The 13117-nt window shown below is 44.4% G+C and overlaps 2 protein-coding genes across 12 annotated transcripts in view; one reads left to right on the top strand and one right to left on the bottom strand.

Annotated features, from left to right (window-relative positions):
- Positions 1 to 13117, top strand: part of LOC114871982 — a 70174-nt gene that overhangs the window by 42590 nt on the left and 14467 nt on the right. The window lies entirely within an intron of this gene.
- Positions 1 to 13117, bottom strand: part of LOC114871975 (regulating synaptic membrane exocytosis protein 2) — a 63294-nt gene that overhangs the window by 43413 nt on the left and 6764 nt on the right. For 10 of the 11 annotated variants that reach the window (XR_003788672.2, XR_003788679.2, XR_003788675.2 and 7 more), the window contains exons 2-4: positions 11951 to 12155; positions 993 to 1265; positions 209 to 427 (exon numbers count right to left, since the gene is read on the bottom strand). Coding sequence is in view for 1 of the 11 variants with exons in the window: in XM_029178637.2 (XP_029034470.1) it covers positions 209 to 427; positions 993 to 1265; positions 11951 to 12155 (697 nt within the window). In the remaining 10 variants the exon portion in view is untranslated. The remainder of the gene's footprint in view (positions 1 to 208; positions 428 to 992; positions 1266 to 11950; positions 12156 to 13117) is intronic. The other variant, XR_003788677.2, reaches the window with a different exon arrangement.

The following is a 13117-nucleotide window of genomic DNA, read 5'->3' as shown; positions in this document are numbered from 1 at the left end:
TCACGAATTCTGCCGAAGCTACTCGTCTAGAGATCCCTCGAGCACCGCCTACGTAAGAATATCGTTAGCGGTCCGCTCCTACGCGCTCGCAGCTCGTATACTTGTTGAATGTTTAATTTCCAAGTCCCTCTCGAGTGCTAACGTCATCGGACACGCTTCGATCCGACGTGAAAGCCGAAGCAACGATGAAAAGCACGGTCCGACTCACCGTGTAGATCGGTCGTTGTCTCTGGTAGTTGAGCTGTTTCATAAGACCGTCGATCTCGCCTCTGTACAAACTCGGGTCATCCTCGGCGTACGCGTCCGGATGTCTCGGCGGTTGAATTTGATGAGAAGCAGCTACGTGGGGCGTTGGCAAACTTCTCGAGTGAGGCGAAACGGACATATCCACCCCGCTATCGCTGGTGGATAATCGTCGCCCCGGACCCTGCAATCGTCAGGAAAAACGTCCATCTCTCGTACGATAAATCAGCAGCCGGCTCTGATTCGTCGCATGTGGTGGTTGCAGTGATAGATGCAGACAAGGGTGCGATCGTTGCGTTTCATCAGCATGTGGTGATATGATGCAATTGGAGGTGAAACGTGTGTGTGTGAGTATCTGTACCTTTGGACAAGACGCTGCGCAGAATCGATCGCTAATGGAATGTGCGTACAAAAGCATGAGGCAACACAGAGTTTATTAAATATAAAGGAGAATTACCGATCAGAAAAAAAAAAAAAGAAAAAGAAAAATGACAAGCGGATTGTCCAAAGCTACAACAGCGAGGATTCATGGTGAATGAGAAAATGGTGAGATGCAGTAGTGAGGTAATACCAAAAAAAACATCGACTTGCCTCGACCGAATTCGTTAGCGTAGCAGTTTTGCAGCTTGTATTTGTCATATTTATTTTGCACATCCAGAGCAACAGTGCGTGCACGAGCGCTATTAACGACCACGGGGACCGGTCAAGTCCCCGTGGTTCGAACATTAAGTGAATGAAGTAAATCGTACTTGCTCTTGCTGAGAGTACTGTCTTCTGAGCAGACTTCCGCTCCTTAGTAACAATGGCAAATTCTCCTTTTCCGCCGCGCTGTGCGCTCTCTCGAGTTTCGGTCTTTTATCCTGAGTTTGGTCCACGAGTCCCGGAGGACCACCCACCTGCATGTCCTGCATCCGTCGCAGCATCGCGTTGTCCCCGGCAGCGAGTCCCGCCTTCGACATCCATTGTCCGGTCTTCGACAGCAGTTCTTGCTTCTTGCGACAAAGGATGCACACCCATATTACCTGAAACCACAATCGATCGCACCATCTTGATTAGCCTCGTGTTTCTTCGGTTCGCCTATTATCGGGCTTCGTGGACGAGCCAACTCCTCCAGCCGGGAATCTCAGAGGTTTCGAAAATGTTTAAGGATTCCAGGAGCTTCGTCGACTCGAGAAACTTCCGAGTGTTTCACGGGGACTTTAGAATCGTTAGGAAGATCGAGAGAATATTTCTAAAAACGTTTCTCTTCCGAAGCTCGAAGACTTGGAAACATTTTTGGCACGGAGCAGAGTTGCAGGTGTAGACGTTATAAATTTCTAATGTTACCTATCGATGACAATTCTGAGATGCTATCGGTAGTTGGAAAAGAGGTCGAATGCTTGCGAATAATTTTTTCGATCTGGTGGCACGTTAAATCGTTGCAGTAACTAAAATAATCCATAGCACCGCAGAAGAGAGAACGAGTGAGAAGAGCGAGGAGAAGGAAAGAGTCCTGGAACTGATCGATCCAGGTCACCGCTTGTAGCGAGGATATTAATAGGAAATTATCTATAGGAAGTCAACCAGTTACCACGCTAATTGAAACGTGTAAGCAGAGGTGCAAGCTTCAATTTGCAATTCTTAAAAACGCGCGTACTCCCGTGGACCAGTAGGTTGCGCGACTCGTTCGAGGCGACACCCTTTCACGCATGCTGCATTTCTCCAACAGGATTGGCTGGAACGAGGTACCGTGTTGAAAAATCCACGTACATTCGCACGTAACAATTTTCCCGAGTTTCCGTGTTATACGAGCGTTATCTTCTTTAACGAAGTCAACGCCTCGAGGTAAATTCTTATGCAAATTCTGCCTGCTTCCTTCGGTAACGTTAAATTAAATCAGGCAGATCCGTCAACGATACAATGGCGTAGCAAGGAACGAAAATATCGAGACCTTCTAATTGCGAAATTCTTCGTTCCATCGATATCGAAGCGATAGAATCTCTCCTTCTCGCGAGTATTCGAAGCGGGCAAGTTTCGAAAAGCGAGTCAAAGTTAAGGGAAAAGCGTATTCTTCGGGACGATTATTCATCGGACGACCCGTACAATGAACGCTACGGCTAATAATTAGCGAGCTGTGGAACATTTTGAAGGATGAATAGGCGGACGGAATACTCCATCAAGATAAAGCGTGATGGATGGACCATTTAGAAACAAACCATAAAACAATGCCCATGCCGGTTCCCATCGATAACACTTTCCATGCCCATTCGTGCGTATTATTGTACGAAGTATAATAGCGTGAGCAAGGACACAAGGACGATTCTGTTCGGCGTTAAATTACGAGAGGCAGCTTTTCAATGTCGCTAAGTCAACGGGGGATTAAAACCCATCAGGCTTTCGACGACTGATATTTTTTGCACTTTACAGCCTCTGCTTACGATGGACACGCTTTTCGTCTTTTCTGATAAATTTCTCTTTCATCAACGTGGTTCGTTTCTTTTTAACAGCCTTTGGAGGCTTCGAGCTGGCAATCGGTCTGTTGGTCCGTGATATGAAAACTTTTGGAAATACTGATGTATTTGATCGATAAACAGAACTCGGTCAAAATCAGTGAACTCGTTTAACGTGGAACAAGTAAAACGTAGCAATTTTTCTCGGACGAGAAAGAATAAGTTATACGAAGAGCATCAGGCAAATTATAGAAGAACGAAAGCAGAGGGTCCAGGGACGGTCTGTTCACCGATGAATCGATACTTTCGGTCACGCCAGCGTTTGCACAATTATCGTTGCCCATTATCATTACTCGATGAAACCAATCCCGACCCGCGAGCCCGTATTCCGTTAATCCGCGAACCGAGGACACACCGTTGCAAATGAATACGTGTTTGCTCGCGTTAGGCAACGAATCAGCGAATCAGCTGCGATTTACCAAAGAGCGTGGAAGCTGTTTTGCTCTTGGTCGAGGAGCAATCGAGCGGATAAGAGTCGCTTCAGAGGCAAATTAAGGAGGAACAACCTTTGACGAGTCGAAAAATCGATTATTTTTTTCTTTACATAATTTTAAACCATTAAGCTACGTCTACACTATACAGGGTGTCCCGTAACTGGTGGTACAAGCGAGTAGAGGGTGATTCTACGTGAAAAATTGAATCGAAAATATAGAATAACATTTTTTCATATGACACTTTATTTTCGAAAAAAATAAATTTGAAAATTTATCGAGTAGGTACGCGTGTACTTGATTTAGCTTCAGTTCGACGGATTTTACTATCTTACTATTCCGAGTGGGAGAGTACTTCCCTGCTTCTTGCAATGTTTACTGAGGCTGAAGTTGGTCCGAGTGCACGCGTACTCGATAAATTTTCAAATTTATTATTTTCGAAAATAAAGCGTCATATGAAAAATTTTTATTCTACATTTTCGATTCAATTTTTCACGTAGAATCGCCCCTACTCGCTTGTACCACCAGATACGGGACACCCTGTATAACGAAACAGTGTTTGAAGATTTTACCTGCAAATTATCTCCAGAACTATTTGAAAGATGGATCAGTGGCTGAAGAGGAAACGTAACACATACGTAAATTCGATCACTGCCACTTTTTTCATATTCGCACTCATCGTTCACATCTTTCCCATCACATTTCGAATCTGTGTTCTTTAAAAGGTACTCTTAAACGTCCTACATAAATCTGACTTTTCCACACGGGGTCAGAAACGGCCGCTTGGATCTGTCCAACGACACACATCGTCGATCCAATGATATCCCGTACCTCGGGCGTCCCAGTTTTTCAAACGCGAATTTATTTTTACCTTCTCGCCAGCGCCGCGCTTAATAAGTGAACAGTTGCCGATGAAAGGAGTCTTTCCTTTGTCGAGAACGCTGTTTCACGGCCGAGCGTAATTATTTCATCGTTGTAACGCGATTCGAGCCGCGGCTCTGCGTAGAAACGTTAAAAATATCCAAAGTCGACCGTTTTCTTCGAGAGCTTCCATCGTGGTAGTCTCGTTCAATCACGAGATTAGAGGGTCGTCGATGCTGCGAAGAAAGCAACCCCTTGAGTATACGACGCTTTTTCCAGCCAGCGAAACTCGCGGATTCGTATCGCGAATTTTCTCGATCGACGAAACGAACGCGTGCACGTTTCTTTCTATTTCTTCGTCGAGAGACTTGCAACGTCGACCGAACCTCGCTGCAGACTGGTGGCCCAGCCGTGGAACAGAGAGTGCACCGAACAAGAAAGGGTGAAAAAAAAAAATGGTAGGAAGAAAGAACGAACCGAGTTGAGCCGAGAGGGGTAAGGAAGGGTACGCGAGAAACGAAGCAGGAAAGACAGGAGGAGGCAGAGGGAGGCTGAAGAGCACTTCGTCGAGTTGCCTAGGTAGCAATATGTCAAGAGCTCAACCCCTTTCCACCAACCCGCTCATCCCCGTGCTAGGCGGCACCCTTTTCGCCCACCCGCCCAACATTTCGTACGTACCTACGTACGTACGTACACTCTCGTTCATAAATCATGGGACACCTTGTCATTTTAGGCGGGATGTATCTGTATTTAACGCAGACCAACATATACTAAATGTATACTAAAAATATTGAAATATATTGAAAATGGTACGCATCATCCATGTACGCTCCTCAATTTTGGCAATCTTCCGGTAAATATTTTCAGGGTTACTTTCTAGATGCTTTCTTTTAATATAGAGCACTAATTTGATATTTTAACAGTACACTAAGGATGTGAATAATGAAATATACAATGTAACTCAGATTTATTCGAAAGTGTTAAGGTGTCCCATGACTTATGAACGAGATTGTACGTACGTACGTACGTGTGCGCTATTTTGCTCAGCCTAAAAAGAGAAAAACGCTGGGTACTGGTGTCAGTGGTGGTGGCGGTGGTAGTGGTGGTGGTAGGGTAGAGAGAAGGGGTTGGCCCTCGAGTCATCTCACCCCTCTTTCGTAAAGCCGGCCAAGGGTGGTGAACCAAGGGAACGAGAACACGGCGCTGCGTGTTCGGCCGTAACGTAAATGATCATTAGTCTGGCGGCTCGAAGCGAGTTGGCTCGGTGATTTGCATTAATTAATTAGAGGCCAATTAATTCAGATTACTTTATCACGGGTCCATGTGTACGCAGCCAGTGTCAACGACGACGACGACGACGACGACGACGACGACGACGACGTCGGCCGAGACCAGACAATGACGACGGCATAGACATAGACATAGAACATCGACGTGGACGTTGACGTCCCGTTGCCTCGAGTATAGAAACGAAGAGATCGATAGGCTCGTTCAAGCCAATCCGATAACTCGCCACGCTGCCAATAAACCTACTCTATACCGTCCAGAAAGCTAGCGACGAATTATAGCTACAGTCATTTCGATCGTTCGTTTCTTAACCCTTGCAATTTACTCTCGCAATACACACACCGAAAGTCTGCCAGTGGACAAGAGAGTAGAGAAGAGTTTCAGTTTTCAGATAATAAAATCTGTGCACCGAGTGGCATCGGTACTCAGACGACCCTTGGAAGCAACTAACGCCTACACCGTCCTACGCCCGCGTCGCGTTCAGACGATCTTTTGAAGAACGACCTGAAATTATACTTGCCCATAATGCTGACGAATGGACAAGCAAAGGAAATACTTCCAACGTCGGTTCTTTGAGATAATTTAGACGGATTATGAAAGTTCATTCGCGTCCGAACGAAACGGAATAATTGAGGACAACGTCGTCCTCTGAAGATATACGAGGCAAACTTCGAGTTAATTAAAAAATTTATTCAAAGATATTTTATTCCACTTTTTTCCATTTATATTTGCATTAAATAGAATCACTGCCTCTCGTACCTAGACGCCCTGTGTACGTACAGTAAAGTATAAAAGTTTAGGTGAAATTATTTCAACGTTCAAATATCAATTCAGAAGTAATTTATTTTTTATATACCTCTAATTGGTGGTAAAGTTATTTGTATCTAATCTGTTAGATGGTAATTAGAATTTAAAGATTGGTAACTTTACCGTGTGCATTAAACGAATCGTGTTCAACTTTCGACTGCAACTGTGTATGAAAGAAGTTTGTGAACGCGCACCGCCCACGTAAACAGCTAATTACTATGCAAAGGCTTCGTGATCGGGTCGCTGTTCACGATGGTTTATGTCTCCGAGGAACTTCGACCTTTTCGCTTCTCGATTTTTCGGTCGACGTGGGCCACGCCACGGATCCTCGTGCATTAGCGTCACGAGCTCCAACAACTTTGCGGGCCAAACTTTTCTCGACTTGTCCTACATACATACACCGCAAGACTCTCCCCGATCGTCTTTCTCGAAGAGGAAGAAGCTAGTCGAGGAACGACAGATGCCTCGACGAACAGCGTGCAGAAACTTGGCTAACTTTCAATTACCCCGCGGCTTATTTATGTGAAACGCAGCCGCGGCTCGTTGCCGGAGGATCACGCGAGCACGCGTTTAATCATACTCGAGTACCGATCTTTTCGCCTGGCTGTCACGAAAAGTTGTACGGATCTGTCACGAAAAAGTGTGTGTCACGGATAAGATTCGAATCGTTCCAACCACGATTTTCTGTAATGTCGCGCAATGATTCGTGACGTTTTATGAAAGAAAGAAATTAACTTCTTGTAATACATATTCTAAAAATTTACAATTAATATCTGAAAGGATGATAGTTAGAAAAGTTGAGAATCATAATCGGAAGTATGCGAGCGACGAGGATAGAAGTAGAAAGGATCGATTGTATGAAACGAGCAGGAATGTCGGTGTATCGAAACGAAGGATACTTCCTCGGACAGGGTTCCAGTAGAATTACCGTCAGTCCCTGCTCGTCTCTGACATAAATACCAGAGATACACGCGTGCATTCGCTGGGACACAATGGATCGGCACACAACCTTGGAACGGGCCAGCCTTTGCTGCTATTCACCCCCGCGTGCCTGGCTGCCTTCCGGAGCTTCAGTAATTTCGGCACGATCGGTCATTAATCGAAAGTCATTGTAATTCGATGGGCTACGCGAACTATGCAAACATTGTATCGATGTCGGGCACGATCTTGAAAGGATTGGGAATGTTGTGGCTGGTCGCGCGAATGAAAAGGACAATAATCGTCGTTCTAGACGTGTTTCATCGAACGAAGATTCTTCGTAGACGAATTGTTTGTAGGAAACGTTTGAAAAAAAAATAATTCTTTAATCGTGACGCGAGGATAAACATAGAAGTAAAAATAGACTGTCAGAAAGTTTGGGAAAAGAGAATATTAAGAAGGAAAGAGTTTCTCGATTTTTCTCGACCAACGACTCGATGACATAACCGGCACATCATTAACAGAAATACAGAGACACCAACGACCCGTACGTTCGAGCTGGTAGCAACCCTTCTGCCCACGCTTCGGCTGCTTCAAAGCCACTCCTTCCCCTTGATCGGCGTGCTGAGCACACCAAACACTCGGGACAACCGCGCCGAAACGAAGAACAACGTAAATTTACTGGCCACCTTGTACCCGGTTTTCCTGCTTCCCACCCCTCCCCCTCGACCGCCGACCCACCCTACGAAACTTAGATCAATATGTTGCGTCACGTTTCCTCCCCTGTACGCCGCCCGACATCCATCCACAGTCCACCCACACCTTCGTCCACCCAACGCTTCATTCCTGACCCCGGCCCCCCCTACCCTGCCCGTTACACGCTCGGTGACGTCACGCAGGGACGCGCCCCATTCATAGGCTCCCACGCAGACAGTGAGACAGACTGGAAACCGTACGGCGAGCAGCGGAAAGAAAAAAAAAGGAAAGCGGACGAAAATGACGGGGGCGGTTGGTGTCCTGATGACCGGAAGCGAAGAGGGTGAAAAGTCGCGCGTTAGACTGGGATTTTAAAAAAATACCCCCGATTGTTCGATTTTCATTTAAACAGATTTCTGATAGACGATCGTGTACCAGGCTTTCTAACCCTTTCAAAGACTTTCGTATGTTAAAATAGCAATTAAATATGGACTTAATCAGAGATAATCGTACCGGGAGGGTTATTTGTGAAGGCATGTTTTTTTATCGAACTTGTACTTCGCTATCTAACGAATCGAAGAACACCCGTCGTGCGGACACGCCAGGCCGAGTAATTGAACGAGCATTTGTGTAGCGTACGGACGGGCGTTCTGCTCTGGCGGATCGATGATGTCGTAACGCGCCCGGTGACGTTTATCATCGTGCTTTTGCGTGTTGCCCTGGGGCTCGTGCGACGAGCAATGCGCGTGTTTCGCCCCGTCAACGATGTATTTTCGGGCATATTAAATGAGACGCTCGAACGTTCGCTCTGCTCGACCGAGAAGCGTGTTGTAGTGCTGGTTTGTTAGAGTTGCTGAAGTTTCAGTTGTCGGGGAGGATACGTCAGGGGGTTAATATCGCGAGCGGAAAAAAAAGAACGGGGGTAGCTCGTAAATGGAAACCATCCCGCAACGTTCCTAACGATGTTTCGTATAAATAGAAAGTCTGGAATTGAATATTACAGATATACATCAGTGCAAACATGAAGTTAGGGTGAAATATTTAATCCTCGGTTTTGAATGCCAATTTCGTTAAATATTCTGTTGCACGACAAGTTTGAACTCGTGAATAAATAAATAGATGTATTGGTTGTTGCGCTATTCAGTCTTTATAGAGTTACGTGGTTGCAGGAAGCAACTTCCGGCTCGCTTTAACCGACTGCACCAACCAACCTCCATTTCTTAAGCTAGACGAAAGTACGAGGAAAACCAATAAACTTACAGGAAGTTGTAAGCCGAAGTTCCGGGCCTCTGCCTCTATTATTATACCCACCGCTTGCCGGCTGAAATACGCGGATGCATTCTCTGTACGTGTACCATCCCGACGCTCTTATTTCTCAGTTACCGGATGCGACGCTTTCAAAAACGAAGTTAAATTGCCCGTTCCACCTTAGTCGCCAGATACGAGAACAAGCAATTCTTGAACTCGATGAAACCTTCCACGAGAAGAACGTCAGCCAATCGAGTTACCGAATTATCGTAAAAATTAAATGATCAGAGTCATTCTATCTTCTCAACTTTGAAATGTACAGTTTCTGATACAAGTTCTCGATTATCTAATGTGAACGAACGTGTCAAAATCGCATGAGGTATCCTAATTCTACTGATTAATTTAATTAATTTGTGAAATTCGCGCTGTGTTATGAATATTAAATACCCGACAGTAATTATGTTTAAAATGATGCTTTATTGAATACGTTGCTTCACTCTGTTTCAATGAAAATCGTATAAACGAAATTAAAGTTCAGTTGATCTCTCCAAGTAGCTTATATCTTCGAATAAATGTTAACAGAACCATCTAATTATAATCAATCAATTAATGACCAATTGTTCGTTAAATCAGTAAAGCATCGCGAATAGTGTTCCGGGTTGAAAAGCGAAGGGTGCAGGATGATAAGGTCAAAGAAGACTGGGACGTAGCCTGTAGGCACTATTTCAATCCCATTGATGAAAAACCCATCAAAATTACGCGACTGGCCAGGGAAATAGCGGCGTATAAATGGGAAACGTATTCGCTGGCTGGCTATTTAGCGATGGCATTACGCCCACGTACTCAAAACACACATACGTGTTCGCTATATGGATTAATTGGGATAGCAAAGCAAAAAAAAAAAACCAGGCCAGTCAACTACAAGTCAATTATTTCTACGTATTTTATGTGTGCGCAAGTGACACGCGCCAGTTATCTTCTTTTACGATACGCGACCGTATTTAATTGTTTCCAGAAAGTTGACATTTCTAGCGTCAATCCTTTATATGTAGGCGAAGGTCGCGAATTGTATAAGACTTAGAACAAGAACTATTGCAAACCAAAGCCTAAAATAAGGCACGCGTTACATCCAGAAGCCTGGTTCACTGATTTAGAACCCCGGTATTCCTACGGAAAGCTTTCGTTACACACTTTTAACCAACCCTGGCGTCGCGACGACTGGTCCGAAATCTCCTCGCTACGGGAATAAATGGACTGCCTTGAATCGCGATAAATCACTGCCTCGTGGATCCAATTTTCTGCGAAACCTCGAGGACTTGGAACTGCGTGAAATCGTTGGAATCTTCGATAACGCGCGAAAAGGACCTCGTCCCAGGAATCTTACGATCCTCGGAGTTGAAACAGAGCGAAGCAAGCTCTCATAGCTCCGACATAAATAATCATGAAATATTGTCTAACGCGGGAGGAAACCCGTGGACCCATTCCTTAACGTTCAATACATCCTAATCAATTTACTTTATTCAATCAACAGTCCGCTATACTTATCCCGCGAACGTGGCAATTTTCCAGCTAAAAATAGACCTGCGAGAAAAAGTGTCGATTTCATCCGTCGTTTATCCGCATCATCCCGAAAGACACAATCCTATTAAACGAGCCAACCCGTTCGCGTTGTCATTCTATTTAGAGGTGTGCGATTGCGTAACCCCAGTCAAGTATAGTTAGTCGAAAATCTATAGCGAACGGCGCGAGATAATAGTTGCAAACAGTTCGGCAATCGTAGTCTCGTTTCCGTTCTTCCGAGATTCTCACCCAAGATCCCATTGATCAGAGTTATCGGGCTGACCGAGCCGGTGACTTCGAGTTTCCACTCGATTCTCACAACGCGAGAACATCGATTCGCGTGGCTCCGTACGAGGACCTTCGCGTGTACGATCGACGATCTCGTTTATCGATTCGTCTATGACGTTCCTGGCGATTCTCGCAACCAACGACGAGATCAAGTTCAATATGTAATTATAGGAATCTTTGATTCCTTTTAATATCGACAGAATTCGGGTAGTTTTTCAAAAATTTTCCATCGCTACTCGTAAGCACGACGATTTCTTGAAAATTCGATAAATTACTATTCGTATCTGAATCGTGGATAGCTTTCTCCTCGTTCGATGGTTCGAGTGGAAACTCGAACGCACCGTATGGTAGAATCGATTTTTTGATAAAGCTAACCGGCTCATCAGCGACGATTACGAGCGAGCGTCGATGAGAATTCAAACGTTCCCACACAATGGAGATTTTATTTGGATTTTCCAAGCCCCTACTACCATCGGGAAAGAACGAGCCTTGAAATGTCACCAGAGCCGGGCGTTTGCCGTTGCTCGCGTACCGCAATGCACCGTCACAGAGGATTTCCTTTGATCCCTTCATTTAGGTAATGAATCTTTTTCGGTCGACAGCCTGACCGGTGTGACGACAAATAAAACTCGTGATCCCTCAAAGTGTGGATGTTCACTAAATTTAAGTGGTTTCCGTAATTAAAAGGAAAACAGAGGATTATCGAGCGCCCGTACGCGGACCGTTCTCCCTTAAAGGCGCTCGATTCCTTATCAAGTAATTTCAAAATTTTCAATTGTAAATGAAGAAAGGAAGTCTAAGAAATACTATATCGATAAATAATTATATTATCATATTCGTGATCAATTTCAACCCTTTATGAAAATAGAAAATCAACCTAAGGTTTTATACAAATTAATACCAGCCTGTCTATGAGGGACTGTAACAGAAGAGATAGAAGAAACGAAGTTACGAGGTCCGATCGGTCAATTAGATCCACCTGTACGGTGATGGAATGTTAAAACGCGAGGAAGCAACAAAAGAAAAACAGGGTGGATTAGAGGTTGCAGTCTAGGAAGGAAAGCTCGATTCTCTCCTCTGGACAATATATCTTGCCGCTTCTTTTCCGATCTCGCCCCCTACCTTGTTCGACCGTAGAGTGACCTTTCCGCCGCAGCGTGCGCAGCACCGGATGCTGCAGTAGTTGCAGATGTGGCCGACGCCGTCGGCGAACTTGGTTTTCAGGCATATGTGACACGTGGCATGCAGCTCCACTCCCGCCTTCTTGTGTTTCTCCGAACAGGCCCGTATCCTTTCCTCGAGGATCTTCACCTCGTCCTGCTTTCGTCTGTGGAGAACAAGTATCGTTTTATCAGAGAACGAGAAACGATAGTAAAAAGTTGTTTCGCTGATGTTTCAATTAGCAAAGCAGCCCCTTACGTGGCTTTCTTTTTTAGAAACCGACACTTAAACCTTCTTTTGTAAGTTATAAATGAACAGATCGCAAGGTTCGTTGAATGCGACATCAAAGTGCAACGCGAAATCCCGAGTACTCTAGGAGAATATATCTTGAACAGGATCAATTCGCTAGGTAACGACCAGAACACGCGTTTGGAATACGTGACGTTCCCTTTCGACCGAGATAAAAATACCGTCGTACGATCGACCTACAAAAAGAGATTCAATTTCCGTGCATTTCCCGAGACTAATGCGCAGCATCGCGAGCCTAGATAAAGCTGAACGGCAGAAACGATCGTGCTAGAAGTAGTATAATGCTGTATAAATTCGAGATCGAAGCATCAAACGAATGGTACACGGTGAACAAAGACGAGTCTCGTAGAAAAAGAACAGCCCCCAAGTGAAAATGGTTTAACAGCACCGATAAATATGTATGTATAGGTGCAGAGGTACCATTACAATTTTTCAAACTTATCATAAGACAATATCATAGTAGCAAGATCGAAAGTGTGAAAAGTGGGACCATGGAGAAGGCAAAGATATCGTCCCCACTTCTATTATTCCATTTTCAATATTATTTGATAGTAAATGTTGAATTATTATAGATTATTATTTTTAGAGACTTGGAGGTGACAATACCTTTACTCTATGTCGCACTATACGCAGATATTACTACTGTGTAATATTCAAGGTGTTAACCCTTTAACGCCAAAATCAAATCTTTACTAATGTAATCTATAATTTTCCATTTCTTCAGATGTTATTTTGTCAATGTACGAATATTTATCGTCTCAAAATTTCAATGCTCGACTCTTCTATTATTCCATTTTCAATATTATTTGATAGTAAATG

This window comes from Osmia bicornis, chromosome 6 (assembly GCF_907164935.1).
Source record: "Osmia bicornis bicornis chromosome 6, iOsmBic2.1, whole genome shotgun sequence".
Taxonomy (NCBI): domain Eukaryota; kingdom Metazoa; phylum Arthropoda; class Insecta; order Hymenoptera; family Megachilidae; genus Osmia; species Osmia bicornis.
Note: the sequence above shows the minus strand (reverse complement) of the source record. Positions and strands in the feature narration are given on the sequence as shown.